This window comes from Danio rerio, chromosome 6 (genome assembly GCF_049306965.1).
Source record: "Danio rerio strain Tuebingen ecotype United States chromosome 6, GRCz12tu, whole genome shotgun sequence".
Classification (NCBI taxonomy): domain Eukaryota; kingdom Metazoa; phylum Chordata; class Actinopteri; order Cypriniformes; family Danionidae; genus Danio; species Danio rerio.
Genome location: NC_133181.1, coordinates 32,937,079 through 32,957,153, shown reverse-complemented (window position 1 = coordinate 32,957,153; position 20,075 = coordinate 32,937,079). Strand labels below are relative to the sequence as shown.

General features: G+C 38.7%; 1 protein-coding gene across 26 annotated transcripts in view; it reads right to left on the bottom strand.

The window, feature by feature from the left end:
- Window positions 1-20,075, bottom strand: part of shroom2a (shroom family member 2a) — a 79,847-nt gene that overhangs the window by 10,217 nt on the left and 49,555 nt on the right. For 2 of the 26 annotated variants that reach the window (XM_017356632.3, XM_021477154.3), the window contains exons 3-10: window positions 12,731-12,832; window positions 12,267-12,284; window positions 11,784-11,903; window positions 9,053-11,588; window positions 8,588-8,670; window positions 5,040-5,099; window positions 2,884-3,453; window positions 1,616-2,191 (exon numbers count right to left, since the gene is read on the bottom strand). In XM_017356632.3, coding sequence (XP_017212121.1) covers window positions 1,616-2,191; window positions 2,884-3,453; window positions 5,040-5,099; window positions 8,588-8,670; window positions 9,053-11,588; window positions 11,784-11,903; window positions 12,267-12,284; window positions 12,731-12,832 — 4,065 coding nt within the window. Of the gene's footprint in view, window positions 1-1,615; window positions 2,192-2,883; window positions 3,454-5,039; window positions 5,100-6,508; window positions 6,763-8,587; window positions 8,671-9,052; window positions 11,589-11,783; window positions 11,904-12,266; window positions 12,285-12,730; window positions 12,833-14,717; window positions 15,046-19,563; window positions 19,748-19,768; window positions 20,010-20,075 lie in introns of those variants that run through there. The other 24 variants (XM_017356633.3, XM_073954244.1, XM_073954242.1 and 21 more) reach the window with 20 other exon arrangements.

Below are 20,075 nucleotides of genomic sequence, written 5' to 3'. Positions count from 1 at the left end.
CAAGTCAATTTTATGGTATTGAGCAATGACGTGGTTTGGTGGCTAGAAATCGCATGTAGAAGTCCACCGCTTAAGAGGAGTCCGGAAAACAAAGCCCTATGAACTTTGGTTCTGACCACACTTGTTCCCAAGGAATAAACTATAGAAGTTTGATTATTGTGGTTGCCGGATTTCCAATTATTTACAATGTTTTTATAAAGGGACAGACGTTAAAAAGTAACTGGTAAGTTGCTGATGTGCATTAATGTTACATAATTTATAATTTTTTTTTTAAAAAGCAGGAATCTCATGCTAACTATAACTACAGTACAAACTATTATTGCTGCTTCAGAGTATTTCAGACATATGGACACATATTGGATAAATGTAGCAATGCCACATCACACGTAACAACTACATCTTTCATTGGTAAATGAATTTGATAAAAAGCGTGCAACATTTTCATGCTGAAAAGCATGTTTTTATGCAGGAATGCAACTGATTTTCTGATATGCAGCAATGGCTCCTTTAAATACGAGATAAATGCAGCAAAATTTGACGATCCGGAGCTTTAAAGGCAGACAGCATTGTTGCCACGCCGGCCAGAGGGAACTTTGACGTTCTCATCGCCCCACCAGTGCACCACTAGTTATAATCTGCTTAATAGCATTGCATCTGCTGAAGTCATACAGCAGCAAATTTCCTTATTACACCAGAATGAGAGTATAGTTCCTGGCCATATCCAGGGTATATGCAGGAATCCTAAAAGTAATTTCAGTACCTTTTTAAGGCTTTTTAAAGACCTTCTTAGAATATCTTAAAACCCTATCGCCACTTCTAATCAGTACCAAACCTTTAACTTAATAAACAGTTGTAGTTAAATGAATCAATGGACCACAACCATGCAACAGAGCTCAGATAAGCTCGGAAGAAAAAAAGCTTGACAGAATTGTGGGGTTGTTTTCAGCGACAGGCTTCAGCCATTGTTTAAACTCGTCTCCAACCAGGAGTACGCAAACTGACATTTTCCCATTTTGCCGTCTGTTTCGCTCTACGGTTTTGCTACATGTGGAGAGTGTCACATCATCTTCCAGCGTTTGTCGTAAATTACGTGACATCACTCGAATGGAGGAGCTTAGCCGGACGTGCCCTGGCCCAAACCAATCACGTGGATTGAGCAATATGTTTTTTTGAAATCAAACACTTTGGACAAAGGTTTAATTAATTTTAAGACCTCGTAAAAACACGATTAAGATTTTTAAATACCTTTTAAGGGCCTTAATTTTCTCATAATTGATTTATCAACTTCTAATACTTTAAGACCCCGCGGACACCCTGATATCGGTCTAGAAAATGGCAACTTTTCATTTTTGCTCAGTTTTTGTACACAGTGTAACTATTGTGGTTATTTTTGAGTGAGATGCTAATGGTCTAGTCTGATTCAATGATCTATGCTAAGCTAGGCTATAAGTGCTCTCACCAGACCAGAGATTGACTGAATAGATAAAAAATGGTAACACTTAGTTGTTTAACTCTAGGAGAGTTGTAAAATTTGCCTACTTTGGGAAAAAAGAGGAGCTCTTTTAGTGATGTAGGAAAAGTGAATAGAGTAGGATTACAAATAAGAAATACTGACTTCTCAACAGAGTTTCGAGGGGAGAGTGGTTTAGGTTGAGCCTTCCTACGCTGTTGGGCCTCCTCCAGTAGCTGATCTCCTTGAGGGAAAATCCCCTCCATCAGATCCATAGTGGTCTTCATCTTACTCTGGTCTAAAATGTCAGCGAGGGACTTGTCTTTGTCCATTATGTCTCTAGCCAGCTCCTTTCTTTTATCATCCTCTGAATGTGAAGGATGCAAAGACACTCCATTGGTACTCTGATCCAATGGTGGACCTGTCTGAAGGCCAGGTTCCACATAAGACACTGGGTTTATATTGCTTTGTGGCCCCTGGTCTTTTAGAGGGCCCATGTCTGGGTCTCTAAGACCAGGAACCTGATCTTTTTGTCTGGTGTATGTACAAAACAAAGAGTATGACTGATCCGGGTTCCCCAAACTTTGAAGATGAGCTCCCACAAGTCCCTGCGAGTTGACAGGCGTCTCGCTGGGCAGGTCTAGATATTGCCGACTTTCTTTTTCCGTGTCACTCTCTGAATGGACTATCTTAATGGGCACTTTCTTCACAGATGTGTTCTCATCTTTAATCTGATCCATCCTGATAAACAACAACAATGAAAACAGAATTGCGTTATTTTGGCGAACATAAGAAATGTAACTTGGAATTAGGCTAATTAGGATAAATGAAATTATTGAGACTAAAATATGTGTGGAAAACACATTAAAAGTGATCTTTTATTTTTGGTTTGCAGAGTTTGCACACATAAAAGCAAGTAGGCAGTTATTCTCCGTTACTGTGACCAAGTGTATGCATACAGTTAAAAATCATCTGACACTAAAATCTTGGTCCCACTCAAAAGCTTAATCTTCTCTAGACTTATAAAAGCTTCTGGTGACTATGAACCGTAAGCATACTAAGGAGTTCCCACATTTCAGCAAAACCAGCAAAAATACTGCCCCCAGAAATGATCTTTTATAACAGTCTCTAGCTTAGGCTTGAGGGTATGCTTCTTATGACTGGTCTGAAGAACTGCAGATTACCCATGTGCACTGCAGCAAGGACACATATGAATAAGCCCCTTGTATGTGCATGAATACAATAAAGGGACAGTCAGAGAAGCACTGTCATTAAATTACTGGGCTGTAGGGAGAGTTTCCAGTTATGGTTTTAAGATTGCAGCTGAGAGGAGCCCAGCTGTGGTTTGCCAGTGGAAATCTCTCTGAATTCCAGCAGAGAGCTGAAAGAATTCCTGAATGGCGGAATTGAACTCTAAATACAGAAAGTCTTACCTTCCAGGAGCTTCATCCTGTGAGGAGACGGAGACAGGGGGCTTGTCAGTCAGCCTCTGGGGAGCGAACTGGGGCGAGGGCGAACGCTGCCCATCCATTGTGGGCTGGGTCGGGCCAGCGGTTTGTTGGGTGGGCAGGACAACGGGAGGGGGAGGAGGTGGAAAGGGAGGAGGCACAAGCTCTTGGTGTTGCTCCTCCTCCCCGACAGGCCCTTTGCTGTACTCTGGACTCTTCCAAGGAATGGGGGCTGAAACTGGGGCGGAGCTTTGATTGTTGACTGGGGAAATTGGGGCCAGAGCTCCTCCTTGTGATCCAGGCTGGACCTCCTGAATATTGCTAAGAGGAGGAGGTGTTCCCTCAGGGCATTTGTACTTCTCCAGATGGGGCAAGAGAAATGAGCTCTTGTTTTTGGAGAGGGCTGATGGTTCACTGCGAGTGCTATGGACAGGGAAATGTAGTGCAGGCTTATGATGGCTGGAGGGAGGATCTACAGTCTTTTTCTCAGGTTCTTCAGGAGGTGTTTCTGGTTTCTCCTTGCATAAGATTTCACTATATCCTTTTTCATTTAACCTAAGAAAACAACAGAGAAACACTTTAAAAACAAATTCTCAAATCCACCAAGGCACGCAAGCAAAGTTAACGAATCAGAAGTGCAGAATCTGAATGTATTTGTCCATTCTGGTGCACAAAGCCTCACTGTGTACAGCGAAAATCGATAGGCAGGCAGACATTTCTCCCACATTTCACCATCTCCCCGTGGTAACTCCCAGGCTGGCTGTCATACCCAGCATATTTGTGTTCCCACAAGCCTGTCATGCTGTGGAGAATGAATGATCTTTCCCCTGCAGCAACTGGCAAAGAGAATGCTTTTCCCTTCTTAATCTCAATTGTTTTCGTTTACGTTTTTTACCCTCTTCCTGGTCTACTCTGATTTATGGATGGCAGGGGAAGATAAAAGAGATCTTGTGACATTATTTTTTACAAGTAAATTTGGGGGACGGGGCTGAGAGGACCTCTTATATTCTAAACCATATAAGAATATCTTAAGGAAAGATATTAAAATCTATTGGGGATGAGTGGTCAGGAAGTTTACATTTACAACAGGTTCAGTGATACACCCAAAACTAAAAAAAAATGTAAACTGAATGGCACAGGCCCAGATATACGTCATTTTTTGTATTACAAACCATCTTGCACACAACAATGTCCACATAGCTTTTAAAGTATACTTAAGTGCACTGGTTCTCTGTAGGTGGGCTTTTGGAACAGACATTTGTTCCCATACTTTTTTTAGTTTAACCTCACACAAAGACCATTTACTCTACTTCTGAACCTTACAACAGACCATGTGTAATTAGCACTGTAATTCCGAATGGCATAACCTTTAATTCACTTAAACGGAACAATAAAAAAAAAAAAAAATGGACTCATCTGAAAATGTCGCAATAGAGTTTAACATGGTGATGATACTCAAGTATTTTGGATCAACATTGCCAGACTGGAATTTAAAACAAAATAAACTCAAGTGCAGGCAAGCGCAAATGGATGAGTTTGACATGTGAGCATTACCAGCACAATTATTCGCCCATCATCTGATTCCCCAAGGGCACAAAATTTGATGTGTTAGTATGTCTACGTGAACCCCCCATTAATGAAAATTACATCTGCCCACTAAAGCCTAGTTTAAAAAACTCAAAATTGCAGTAGAATGGAGTAAAACTCACATTTAAGTAAGTAAGACCCATATTTAAAACTATATTTTAAAAACATTTTTTAATAAAGAAAAATGACACAGGTCACAAAGATAAACATTCAAACGTAAAATTATTTAAGTATATATATAAAAAATGTTACATAAAATGCCTGAGTGGCTTTTAACAAGAACGTGTTTATGATTAGGACACAGAGTAGGTATAGAGAGACCTTTATTGTTTCAATAAGTGATCATCCATCTGATAAATATTCTTATTCACACTCAATAAAGCATTAATACATATTGTTAATATGTAAGCCTTAATATTGAGGTGCAAGCATATGCCACTACTTCTACAAAGTACAAATAGCATCTAAATACACTTAATGCTAATTAAATAACTATTTTATATATATTGCAAATAAAATCTATCACCATTTCTCTGCTGTCTATAATTAATTACCTGCTGGGTGTATAGAACCAGTGGCTGTGCTCCAAAGAAACAGATGGGTAGAAATTTTGACTGGGGAGAAGAGGGCAATAAAGAAAATCCAAAGTAGTAGTGAATAATAGAGAAAAGGTTACAGATACATTGGATAACTATATTGGAAACTATAGTTACAGACAGAATTACCACAGAAAATTTCATTAAAGTTTTAATGTAAAATGGAATAATTTCTTAGATCATATTTATACCTGGTATAAAAATGAGATTTGGTCAATTAGATCAGTGGTTCCCAAACTGGGGGTCTACCATATTTTATCCATAATCTACATAAAATAAAGGTGGAGGTCTCCAAAATTAAACAAAGAATAGTCTTGTGCTGTAAATATCGTGCACATGCCTCATTAATTAAGGTTAATAATAAATTAAATATAAAAAATTTATATGGTCGCTAGACTGTAACACTGTTTTGTGTTGCCAATATGCTTGAGTTTATATAGTTCCTATAGGTGTGCGTAAGTCGTTGTGTGCAATGCTTGTATGTTTTTAACCACCTCTGAGGTTAGTGGGGCTAGTGAATCTCTGGAATTAATATTTGGGGGTTACAAGCTGAAAAGATGAGAAAAATAAGCCTTACTGTTTACTCCTGTTGCTTTAATCACTTTTGTCCACTTAAAACCACATTCCTGATTTATTTGAAGGAGAGTCTATGGACAGATTTAAGCATGGTCCTTTTTTGACCTTTCAGTAATAATCAAATTAAATAAAAAAATTAAAAAAAGGTTACATGGAGAGCAACAGCTTTTATTTATACTCTTATAAATACAAACCTAACATGAATTTTATTGCATGTGTTGAAAACAAGATTGTTAAAACATTTGTTACATTTTGTCCTTGTTTAACCACACTCAGACAGCAAAGTTTAAATCCCTGTATTTTAGGTCAGTAGGCAGAGAGAAGGTTGTCAATTTTCCATTTTGTTTATAAAGTGTAATTCACTCTTGTGATGCATTAGAAATCATTTTGGTGGTTAAGATTTTGCTATCAATTTTCAAAAAAATCCCACTGACCTCAAACTTTTATCCAGCAGTGTACAAAAGGAAGACAGAAAAGTGCAGAAAGAAGAAATGTATTCATGCCATTCACGTTACCTGATACATTGCTGCTTTCATTGAGATGTCATTAGCACGGCATTAACGCATGGGTAACACTGAAGTAGGATTCAGCCTTTTTGTGATACAATGCAGCGTCTAACACATGCATTTGATCTCAGCATGAACTGGCATGCAGAGCGTCTCCAGTGTAATACCATGTAAGCTTTTGTCCACAACACCCCACCTTTAATCAAACATCACACTCTTGCTAACTTCCCTTGTTTGATAAAGTTCAAATGACAAAACATGTTCTACCAGTAAAAGAAATGTCTAATTGAGAAATGCCAAAAATCCCTCCCTGTGGATACTGAACTGTAGGTTTCCATGACTTACCATGCATTTACTAGCAAACCAATGCCTGTATTTTCAAAACAGAGAAAACATTAAGATTGAAATAATATCTTACAGATTTAAATGACTCAAGACTTCCAGCAGAAAACTTTACATCCACGTCCTCCTGTTGCAGTCTATATCCAACATTAGTTGCTTTAAAACAGCCTTTACTAATCCACTGCAGTAAACATGAAAGCTGACTATACGAGACGTAGTGCTCACCTCTAATGTTTAGGTGTTCTCATCTCAGCGACAGGTGCTTCCTGTAGCCCTGAACATGTGTAATCTCACCTGGGTGGGGCTAAAACGCTTGTAGCTCAATTGAAATGCTTCCAACTCGATTTTCTCCACACTAGGTGTACTCATAAAAGTCAACAATAGCAAAGGGTTTTTTAAACATTACAATCATCATTTAGTTCCACTCATTGCTTGAGAATTAGAATTGATTATGAATGAAGAATCATTATATCTAGAACTTCAATTATAGTAGAAAAAAATTAAATAAACTAAACTTGTGTGTCTTTGACCTTAAGTGAAATAACTAAATGAAAGGCTAGTTGGCTGAAATTTAAACAAATTTAAAAATGCTAAATGCTATGTGAAGATGCAGCTTTATGGTATAATTCATAGTTTGCTTTCCACAGCACCTTAATTACAAGTGAGAATCAAGACAAAACCTTTCATAGGGGGCAATTTACAAGGCTTTGGATGATGGATGTTTGGAAGTAACATGCTTATTCAAGTTTGCCACTCCTTAGGTCCACACACAGACATCTATGGAAAAATGACCCTGAGAAGCCATAGGTTGAAATGCCCGAAGATGTGGTTAATATGTAAGATAAGGTAGATAGGCAGGTAGATCATCTATTACACACACAACCGGAAGCAGTTAGTGACATAAAAATGTTTGACTATTAATTTGACTATTTGTGCCTTAACAACAAGCTTAAACAAACTGAAGTTCATCTAACTTACATCTCAAAGTGTGTGAAAGTAAATATCCAATTTAGCTCGATTCACATTAGAGATGAGCCCCACCTAAAAGTTTGAATGTAAATGGAGTAACATCCCAGCACAACTATCCATTATCTTTAAGCTGCATCTTCAAAGGACACACATTTGCTTTCATAACGGATTTTCTATAGACTCAAGAAGGGGAGAGATTGCAGGTTCAGCTTAACATGTTTCACGAGCTAGACAAGAAAAGATATTATTTCAAAACTCGCCAAGACAGCTGGAGGTCATTTCATGCCAATACTTTCAGAATCAGATTGTGTTCTCTACATGTAAAAATGCCATTGCTAATGCCATTTTCTTTTCCTTGTCAAACTAATACATTATTCATATACACAATATACATACATTCCCTTTATTCTTTAAAAAGATGATTTTGAAATTCAGAATGTTTGGTATTATGAATAGGATTAAGCACCGAAGTTTCTCCTTAGTATAGTATAGGACTACTATTCATGCCAGTTTCAGAGTAAAATGCAACTGACTACACATACACAGAATAAAACTTGCATTGTGTTAAATGACTGAAATGATGCATGTATCTAAAAGAGCCCTTTGAAGAAGTAGGAGGAGAATAAAATCTAGGTTGCTATTTTACTCTTTGGCCTGATTATGAATGGACTGGTTGGACACTTCCTATGTCATAGCCGCATGCCTATACCTCAAAGCCATCTCCTTGTAACACAAAGCTCAGTCAGTGAGGATAGCAGTGCTGTCACAGCTGGGCTAAATCCCAACATTGCAAAGACCACAAAGAGTCTAGTGTTTGCCTTTGACCCAGCGAGGGCCGACTGATGGCCCAACTGTGGATTTCTGTTTGCAGCAAAGCCAAGATCAGAGCCATTAGTGCTGGAATAGTTTCACTGACACACTGACACAATCCTAGCCAGCACAGTTAGCATCTGTATTATTTACATTACAAAGGAAAAGTTGTCCGGTTTAGTCTCTCAAACATGCCCAGGAGTATCACAGACATCAAGACTTATAAAAAGTACTCTGATAATCACATTTAAACACTATCTTTTTACACTTAAAAGTGCAATGGGAAAATGAAACAGCACCTACCTTGTACTATTCTTGTCCTGTTGGCAAGGACTCTTTTCAGATTTGAAACAGTCAGCTGACTTCTTTTCTTGTGGTGGAAGTTTCTGTGAGGATTTGAATACACAAATTTGAATCTTTTTATCCAGAAATTGATATACCTCAATTAGTGTGAACTTTCGTTTTTTTAGCCTACTGTCTATTCTCATAATTATCTTGGTCTATTGACATGACTGTGATCTCACCTGCAACTTCTCTTGTTTGTAGGTGTGACTTTCTGTACTTAGTTTAATATTTGACTAAGTTTTATATTGCCATCATTGTAGTTATATGTGAGAGACAGGTCACATTTGATTTATTATAGTTTTGAAAAAAAAAAAAAAACTGACAATACATGTTTTTGTAAATGGTAGTGTAGATGGCAAATCAGAAAACTTCAACAAATGCAATACTGAAAGTTGTGGGATTCATTTAAACAAGGTCACAAACCTGCCCATAAAAGTCAGCAGAAGGTGAGGATCTAGATCTTTCATGCACACAGGTGGGGTTACTCCGTCGCTCTTTTCCTGTATCGAGGATGTTATCAGCAGAGTGGTATCGGCCAGATACTCTTGGTTCTGTAGTCTTCCTCTGGGTGTTCCATTTGGCCTCATACTCTGCAAATGTGCCTAGTCGCTGTTGTTCTAGCAATGCTTGATGGTTCACTGAGTTAGGGCCATCCAGACCTTCATTAATGTGGTGTTCAATGGGGGTTGAGCTTTCACCATTATTCCGCCCTGCCATATCACTGTTTGCAGAATAGTGCATGCCTCCAGGCTTGGACAGTCTGGGGTCTTCTGATATCTGCAGGTTTTGCTTTGGCATAGGCTTAGGGAAAACTGGTTTCCCTGTTGTCTCAAAGAATCTTTGTTGATTTTCTAAGTGTGCAACATTTTCAGGCATAGTGGAGCGTTCATCAGCTCCTACTTCATGAATTTTATCTGGCTCAGAAAAAGACGTCACTTTCTTTTCAGCAGATATCCGCTTACGGCCTCCAATGCGAAGCACATGATTACTCCCTGAGGTGGGTTTGCTAGGTGTGACCTCTGAGACACTTGAAGGAGGTACATCTTTTCGTGTGGGACCTTCAGTACCTGGATGCTCAAATAATACTGGCTCTAGGTCTTTTCTCCTGAATGATGTAGCCTGGAGGACTCTGGCCTGAGCTTCTTTAAGATGGTCTTTATAAGAAATGGAAAAGCAGCCATCTGATGAGGGAGAAGCAGTCCCTGTGGTCTTCCACAAAGCAGACTCTTCTACAGTTTCAACTGGACTTTCTAAAGTGGCTGCACTTTGACTCTTTTGGAGATGCGCCCTTCTCATCTGGATCTCGTTGCGCAAAGTGGTGGCAAATCGGTCATTCCGTCTAACCTGTTTACTACTGAGACTGTCAAGGGCTTCATGTTGTGCGCTTCCACTTTTGATCTGATTAGAACAGTCATCTGTGTCATTGTGCCCTTGGGCCAGAGAATACAACATAGGTGTTTTCTGGGGACATATCTTTGATTCGCTTTTAGTTGGAAAGGGTTGTTGCGAGTATTCCTTATGATGAAGATGGCCAGCACTTCTCCTGTGCTCGGGCTGCTTACTGGGTGGATAACTACCAGAAAGCTCATCTGAGCCATGCACATGGTGCTGCTTTTGGCATCCCCTAAGCTCATTATGTTTTGTTGAATCAGACATATTCAAGGGATTACTTGGTGCAGAAACATAATGTTGGTTTTCATTTTGTTTAAAGGAGGCACTTCTTTCTTTATTATCATGGTGCTGCGATTGAGGAGGGAAATACCGCTCTTTATTCCCTCCTTGAGAACCTATGGACATTCTGTCCCGTCCATTGTGGGACATTTCTGAGACTGAAGAGGCTTTAGAGTCATCAGCTCTCATTAAAGAAGCCTGTGTTAATCCCTGAGAGATATGGTGGGAATTGACTCCTAAATTAACTGACAGTGATGCAGCTGGTCTTCCAGTTTGATTCTGGCTGTTGAGTTGCATGTGGTTGTTTGTGTGCAGTTCCTGCATACTACTGAAATAGCCACTGAATGGAGGTTTCATTGCTGTTCTAGTTTGAGCATGGAAAGTGCCTTCGTCACTGTACTGCTGTGCATGGTATGGAGCATGGCCATAGGATGGATGGCTATCTCTTATGTCTGTGGTTGATAGGGAGTATGTCTTATCTGATGATGTACGTTGGATATACTGATGATGAGAATCAGATGAAATGCAGCTATTTGAGGAATCATTTTTGGATTGTAGATTATAATCCCGTCGACCCTCAAGACAAATCTCGATGACTTGGTTAGACCTTTGTGTGCTTTCATGGGTTTCTCCTGGCTTTTGTTGTGGTTTCGCTTGAGGCTTTACTTGAGAATGACCACCAAGGCCCTCTGAAGTACCTGTGATCAGACCCTTCTCGTGAACCTTGGTAGCTGCAAAGCTATCACTGCGTGTGGGTGGAGTGGGAGGTGGAGTAGATGATATCATGTTTTTCTTCATATCTGGAACATGCCAGACAGGTCCAATATTAACTCTTCCAGAGCTTGAATGACGGTTGCCAGGCAGTTCTTCAGCTCTTGGGATCTCGTGGTTACCTGTACTTGAGAGGTGGTGCAGGTATCCAGGCCTCTCATCTTGTCGTACCCCTTCGCTTAGGTTTTGGCTGTGCCTGCCATTGCTGTGCCTGGCACTTGAATCCCACTGATTTATTTTGTACAGCATGTTCTCAGTGGATGCCGTGTTACTTTTGGACAGTGTGTAATCTGGGGTTCCCGAACTTGTAGAAAAAGAGCTGTATGCCGAGTCCCGTTTACCACTACCCAAATGTTCAATGCTATTATTGTTGGATTTGTTTGGGGAAAGACGGCCAGGTGGATAGGGATGAGAACTATGTTCTAGGCTGTCCATACTCCCCAAAGAACTGAACTGATCGGATACTCTCCGTAGATTTGTTTGATCCCAGCCAGTTGAGAGTTCAGAAGAGAATGAACTAAGAAAAACAAACATGTGAAAGGAGTTTACCGTGGAAAAATTACCAAATGCAACTGCAGTCAGTAATCAATATTATGAGTTTGGGCCATTCAATCTATAATTAAAACAAAATAAATGGAGGCTTTCATTCCGAAATCTGTACTGAAATAAGCAATACAGACAAAACCAAATTCTTTTCTGTCTCTTTGGTTACCTTGCATCATATCTTGTTTGCCAAACTGGTGAGGGTGTGGACTGGGTTTTGGCTTCTGAATGGGTCTCGTTGAACTTGGTGGCATGCCAGGAGTGAGGTCTGCTCATGGGTTCATTTCTCCTGTGGGCAGCAAGTGGGAGAGAGAAGGACAGAGACAGGGTAGAGTAAAGAAGGAAAGATTAGAAAACAAGGCAATAAAATGTTTGAACAGCTGCTAAACGAATGGCAAACACAGAATAACAAACACCAAAACAACTATTCTACAGAACAGAAGAGTGTCAAAACATGGTAGGTGGTTATGGAAGCAGAAAAATGATCATGGCAAAAGACAAAAATGCAATCTGTGAGCATGCCAACGTTGCAATCATCTACCATCAACACAAGGTTTGTCAACAACAACATACAAAAAGCCTAACAAACACCAAATTAAATTGCTATAATCCACAAATCCACCCTCTCGCCACTTACAACACAGTAACATACCCTTTAAACCGATTCTTTCTGAGATGCATGAGGTGAAATAGACAAATGCATAATTATTATCTAAACTATTTAAATAATTAAACATGGACTAAGTAAAACTCATTGTCCTTTTTTGTTCAAACAAACAACAACATTTTAAAATAAAAATTGATGAACAGGGTTCCCACACCTTTGACCAAACTGAAAGCAAATGATTTTTTGGAAAAAATTTAAATAATTCGTTTTTAATTAATTTAGGTAATTTCAATGAATTTCATTGTTTTCTAAGACTAGAAATCACAATTTTAATGATCGTGGGAACTCTGAATGAAGGATGCAAAGGTGGAAAACTAATGGGTGGAAATTGAACTTCTGAAGGATGATATCACAAGGCCATGGAGGGAGTATGATTGTAGATAGTCATGACTACACTGGGTGGTACAGGAAAGGAAGAATGTTTTCTGGTGGATACGTTGACACCATACCTCATGGAACTTCGTAAAATCTTCGTGAGAAAGCTCCGGGCCATATGCACGTCGCTCTCTGATGGCATTTTCTGCGCTACAATATCCACCATTTTCATTTTCCTGAAGGGGGTTAAAGGGGGAGGGACACATACAGTCTGAATCTCAGAGTTCAGAAAAGTTTCACTGGAACTCTAAAGTGCTGTATTCCAAATAGAGACATAAAAAGCCAACTCTGTGATGGGAAAATGCATACAGACCTAGGCCACAACACTGCCTGTAATTAGTCAAGCATTATACGCAAGAACACAAACACAAATATAGCCCTTCACAAAAAACATAACCAATTTAGACAAAACAACCACAAAATGCTATAATTAAGTTATTATACTGTATGAAAAATACACTGGCAAAACACAGACTATCCACATAAATGAAGCCTGTGTTTTTTAATGCCAATCCCTAAACGTTGCTGACAGATTTGGAAAGCACATGTTTTCAAAGACTTTAGAAGTTAAAGTAATTCAGAAAACACCAGTAGGAGCACTGTGAAAGGGTTTAAAAAGGACAAAATCTACAATAACAGATTAGTACCCTTCTCATCTGCCCATGCTACCATACTGAGTACTCTCTGCCATACTCTCCACACAAAAACCACGTAAAGAGTGGAAACAGGGAGACATCTTGTGGTTAAGTTTTAACACTACAATTCAAAGTAATAATGTATGCCATGGAATAAAATAAAGAGATAAATATTCTTTTATCAAACACAATATAGCATCTCCTTTTTAGCATCTGTCAATGTGAGGTTCAAATTTAGTTATTTTTGTGTCCCTTAGCTTGAAACATTCCTTAGCATGTTGCCCAACATCTCCACAAACCAAAGAGCACACCCACACCTGACCTGTGACCTTTGTGTTTTGAGAGTCAAAACATTCCCTTCGTTTCAGAATTTCAGTGATTCAGTTAAGTGATAGGATTGTAAAAACAGAAATTCATCTCTTTGGATCTAAAACCCAAGCCAGTAAGATTCTCCACAAGGCCAGAGAGGTTAGAACAACAGTCAAAGACGTGCTGTTCTACTCCATCACACCAAGAGGTCAAGGGCCAATCACCCACTAACCAATAAATACTAAAACACACTCCTGAAAATTCTAGGAAAATAAAAACTACTATTCCAAATATCACCAAAATATTAGCTTAAACACATCTTTGATGCTGATGTTATATAAAACAATATGTCCCGGTGACATGTTTAAAAGATAGTGGAATGAATTAAACAGAAAATTATGAATAGAATGGTCTAAAAGACACCCTCTGCTCTCTCTCATTGCTGCTGTCGTTTCCTGTGTAGAAGTTTCAAGTGTCTATGTGCTCGCCACACATGGTGCTGGCTATTCAGATGCTAATGACACTCTCTTTATTAGAAGTATTGTCAGGGCTACAGCTGGTCTAGCGCAGATATGCCACTGGTCCGAATCAGTGGCCCCCAGGCGGAATGGAGGCCAAGTAGGGGGGTTCGGAGGGAAAGTCCCCCACCAGTGTTTTCAGAGCAAAGCATGTTCAAAAACAAACAAATCACTTCTGAAAAGACAACAACCAATCCAGAGTCCCCATGCAAATCTTTCGGCCTGGCTAAAGAGTTACAATCCAAATCTTATTCATAGCGAGAACTAACATGAAAAAGTACCTATGTGAAAGACTAAAAAAAGCTTTTAAAAAGGGTCTTCTTTTTATTTAAAACAACGTGAGGATTTGATGCAGTGTTCACACTAACATCAAAGGTTGCCATGATAAATGCAACAGGTTTCACGAGGTAAAGTTTTAACACCCCATTTACTTCGTTTACACACAGCCAGAGTCATCCGAAGGACAAGCTGCACCAAAGCTAAGACTTCACAAACAGTAAAATAAGACGAGACTAAACAGATGTCAAGATAAAAGCAAAAGGAACAACAACAGGTGTGAGGCAAAGACGGCAGACGAAAACAGACAGCAAAACACTCACCAAACAATCCCTCAAGCGAGCAAGTTTCCCAAACTGGTCCCTAAAAGAGCAGACCTGAGATGCTTTGATGGATGAAATGGTTCTGAGGGTCCGGGTTTGCTCCAGTGGACTCCCCAGGCAGCGCATTCCACATTCACATCAAAGACAGGCCAGGACAAAGGGCCCTCCATAGACGGCCAGTCCCGGACCGCAGTGTGAGTCTTTTCAACCATCCACTTCTTCCATATGAAAGACTACAGAAAAAGGTAGCCTTGAGGAACCCCATGTAGAGATCAGATCATACGATCCTTAGCACATACACTCTCATATCTACTTCCAATTGCTGTGTGACTGTTGCAGTCAGAGCAGATCTCTACAGGGATTATGGTGAATTTACCCCGGGAAGGAAAGGGGGAGGGAGTGAGGAGGGGGCTGTTGTCATAGCCAGTCTCCTCGAAGCAATCTAGCAGCTTCTGTTTCCCTATTGGCTCATAGGTGGTATGCTAATGAGCAGTTGAGAGGGCCAAATGTTCTCATTGAACCCCTCTTGTGCAGCGGCCCCGGGTTTCTTCTATTACTATGGCAACAGGTTGATTTTTGCAGAGTTTTAAGTGCACTGGTTTGTCAAGAGGAGTGAAACCAAAGAAAGGAGATGACAGTAGAATTACATATTTAAACAAAATAATCAATTATTTCTATAAACCTAATTAGTACAACAATGAATATTGAGCAGCAGTTCTGAGCTGTACAACACTAGAGTTTTCCTATTGAGGCAACCCGGCACTATGCGTCACCATGACCATTGACCTCAAACTACAACCCCTCCCAACCCCCGAAATTGATCATGTGACTAGTAGAATTACTGCAGCTCTGAAAAAAGCCATCTGGTTAAAGGGATAGTTCACACAAAAAATGATCTACAAAAAATTTAAAAATGAATTACCAACCTGTTGAACACTAAAGAAGATATTTTAAAGAAAGCTGAAAACCTGCATATATGGATGGATATAGATGGATATAGATACAGAAATAGATGAATATAGATATAGAGATAGATTGAGATAGATATAGAGATGGATGGGGGGATGGATGGATGGATAGATAGATATGGGGATAGATGTATTTATTTATTATTTATTTATTGCCACATCAGTAACTTATGGCTATTTCATGACAAAATGGATATACATAAAAATATTACATGATAAAAACAAATTTGTACTACAAAAAAAAGTTAGACAAATATATAACATATAAATAAATAACATTCACAAAATAATATATTCAAAGCTAAATATAATTTTTTCATTTCAATTTTCCATTAATAATTTAAGATTCCTCCTGATGGTACCTTTTTAGAAATGTTCAAAGTACTCTCTTTATAAAAATGTTGTCTAATGGTATTCAAATGTCCACATTCCAACAAAATATGTTTCATGGTAAGACCAGCTTGTCAGTAATTACATTAAGGTGGTGCTTCGTTATTCAGTAATTACAAATGAGACAACCTAGAATGTCCAATTCGAGATCTAGTACAGACAGTTTGTTCATGTCTGGTCTCAAAAATACAATTTGCAAAGTGTCTTTCATTTATTCTCAGGTTAATTTCATGTAATTTATTATTTATGTAGTAGTCCCATTTCCTTTGCCATGTTTCGTTTATATACAAATTAATTGTAGGTTTCAAATCCTTTAGGAGGAATTAAACATATGTCACTTTCAAGGAAGCTTCATCTGCCAGTCTGTTTCTATGTAGTAGATTGAGATAGATAGATAGATAGATAGATAGATAGATAGATAGATAGATAGATAGATAGATAGATAGATAGATAGATAGATAGATAGATAGATAGATAGATAGATAGATAGATAGATAGATAGATAAAGTTTTCAATTTTAGGTGAACTAACCCTTTAAAGTAAGGTTAGAGATCACAAATAACCAACCTGTTAACTTTGCAAATTACATACAGATCTCTCAAGATTGAAGCCTGAGTGCATTCGGAGCTTGACCTACAAAGTTTTGAGCTTGATTAAAAGTTTTCTTGGCATCAAAATAAGTGGTCTGGTGACAGGCAAGAAGATTACAGAAGAATTGTTTTGGCCTGTGCCTGATGGGCGGGCTTTGACGAAATCTTTCACAATGATCTATTGTAAGACGACTTCTCATCCGTGCATTCCAGACAGGAGGCCATTCCTAGGCATTAACGTTCCCATAAATGTTGCATTTTTCCTCACAGTCTCAAAAAGTTATAACAGCCAAAAAGTCCCGCAAAGTTCAAAAGGAACTCATTCCAGAGAGAAAAGCCATTCTTAAACATCTTCTCAACTGTTAGTAACTCAAGGAGAAATTTTGAGCACTAGGATCCAACAAGATCCTATCTGATCCATCTCGCTTTGTTCCATCTAATAGAACTTTGCTTAATTTAATATCAAACACAAGGGGACATCGAAAGAACTTTGGCTGCATGGGAGTCAGTTATTCATCTGGCTGTTGAGTGTCTGCACAAAGGGCTTCTTTAAACCGCATCTCAATCAGACCGCTAATACGGGGCCAGGAGAGGCCAACCGTGAGGTGCCTGTAATGACAGGCACATTCCTGAGCTGCATGTCATACCAGCCAAAGAACCAATAGCTGTCTAGCCCACCCGCTGGTTTCACAGCTGCGTCTCTTGTTTGGGTGGACAGCACCAATATGTAACACCATGAAGTATTCCTTAAACTTAAAAACACATTTTGTTATTATTAGGGCTGTACAACAACAAAATGGTGATATCTTGCTTACCTCAGGTTTCCTCCATGCTGAGGTGATTAAGGATGTCCTTGATCTAACCTCAGCTAACAGTTAAGAAGCAGGAAAATGCACTGTAATCAGTCTTATAAGGTAAGCAAAGGGCTCTCAATTCATTGCACCATGCAAGAAGTTCTTGGAAAATAATGATTGCAAGAGACTGAATCCTTCTGTGCAAAGTTTTACATTCCAAGCAACTTAATACAACCTCCAAATCACCACAGAACTGAACTAAATGATCAGAGCACAGTGATTACAAATTATATTTTACTCTGATTATATTTTACTGCCTGTTAAGTTTCTTATTGATTTTAAAATATTACTTCTTACCTATAAAGCGATTAAATAATCTAGCTCCTGTTTATCTAACCTACTGTTTATCACTACAATTCAACTCGCTCTTTAAGATCTCAAAACTCGGGGTTTCTGGTAGTACCTAAAACAGCAAAGTTAGGTAAAGGAGGTCGAGTCTTCTCATTTATGGCTCTAAACTCTGGAATAGCCTTCCTGATAATTTCCGAGGCTCAGATACACTCTCGCAGTTCAAAACTAGATTAAAAAACGTATCTTTTTAGTAAAGCATACACTCAATGCATCACATACTTTAATATGTATGATTCATGAATGTGCTCCATGCATCTCGTTTATATACACTTTGAACAGCAGCTTCGCTAATTATTATCTATTAGTCTTTATTCTCTATTTTTTAGAATAGGCCCCAAAAATTATGCAGTGGGACTGACACAATCCAAGTCCTGTGAACAGATGATCCCAAGATTTTCACAATACCAGACCAGGCCGTAGCAGCTGCTTTGGTGGTCATGAAAGAGTGAGAAGAGAAAGAGAAAGAGAAGAGAGAGAATGCTTCTGATTCCTGTGAGACTTCAGGGACTGACGAGTCTTCGCTGAGGTCCAGCTTTCTCCAGCCACCGGCGCCTAGACTGCAGCTCTGCACAAGACGTTTGGCCATATGAGAAATGGTCGTGCTCAACAGAGCCTGGCTTCTCTCAAGGTTTTTTCCTTTCGCCAATTGGTGCAGTTTTTTCCTTGTCGCTGTTACCACTGGCTTGCATAGTTCAGGACTTGTAGAGCTGCGCATCGATGGATTACTCTTCAGTGTTGGACTCTCAGCAGTGAATATTAAAACACACTGAACCGAACTGAACTGAACTTAAACGCTGAAAACTGAACTGACACTGCTTCAATTTACTATAATCTTCTACGTGAAGCTGTTTTGACACAATATATACTGTAAAAAAACGCTATACATATAATGATTAATTGAATTGAATCCAATTAAGTAAATTGTTCTTTTCTAAGATATTTTTTTTTCAAAGCAAAAAAGCACATCATCATAAAAGACATGCACATGTATTTTTAATGAATAAAACTTTCATTATTTAATGTAATTTAGATTCTGATTTGCTCAATATTTTTCTTTATTTTTATTAGCCAGAAAAAAAATATAATTTTGAGTTAATATTGATTTTATTATGCATCATGAAACTGAGATTACGATGGCTGGTTCAACCCAAAATCAAGAAAAAATCCCAGCACATCAAGTTAAAGGTAATTTTCATAATTTATCAAAATCAGATACTTGTAGTGCACTATGTAGCTATTTTTTTTTTACAGATATTTTAAAGACTAAATCTGATTTGTAATTGACTCAAAGTGTTAAAACCATTCCTGGTTTTCCCTATCGACTAAGCCAGGTTCAGGCAAATCTCCAGCTCCACCTTTCCAGTGAACCTTTCACTTTCACTGGCTGGTGATGTAATAGGTGTCATAGCAACTAAAACAAAGGAACACGGCTTCAGAGGGATCTCATCCCCATAGTACTAAAAGAGTGTGTCCGAACGCTTGTTTGATGCTGTTTTCGATAAAGCCAAACCACCTGCTGTTAAAACAAGTCCCAACATGGCCCAAAAATAAAAGTCAGTTTGTACTTTCAAATAAAAGCACTGTATTTGTTTAATTCTTTACTGAAGTGCAAAATGAATAACAAGAAATATGTACTCACAATTTTAACTGCAAAACTTTAAAATGATAGCTTTACATACAAAACATCACATACCTCTAAAACACCTGTAGACTATTTAAAGATTGAATCCCACCACAGCATCAAGTTTGATTTGAAGCCTGAAATGCATCGATTTAAAGAACAGCTTCCATCAATGTTGTCATCAGTGTGATTATATTTCCTCCTACAGCACTCGTGAAAACACCAGCTCTTCCTCTAATACTAATGAAACGTGTCTAACCCATGGGTGTCAACTCACCTTGCCAAAGGACAGTTCCACAAACCGTTTTAGAAAAGGGTAGATCAAGGTTTAGCACCACATAAAACCGCAAAATAACATAACCACTCTGACATTTAGGTAGAGCCATTATAAAAGCTACGGTTTAAAATCGAGAAAGCAAGAAATAACTTCTAATAGATCTATAAGCACCTTCGTAAATTATAAGCAATGCTTGGGCTCCACCCCTGCTGTAGTGATCAAGTTCAAGTCATCCTCTCTCAGTTCATGCCATATGAGAGATTAACTAGTTATAATTGGATTCTGAAGCCTAGAGTGACACAGCTCT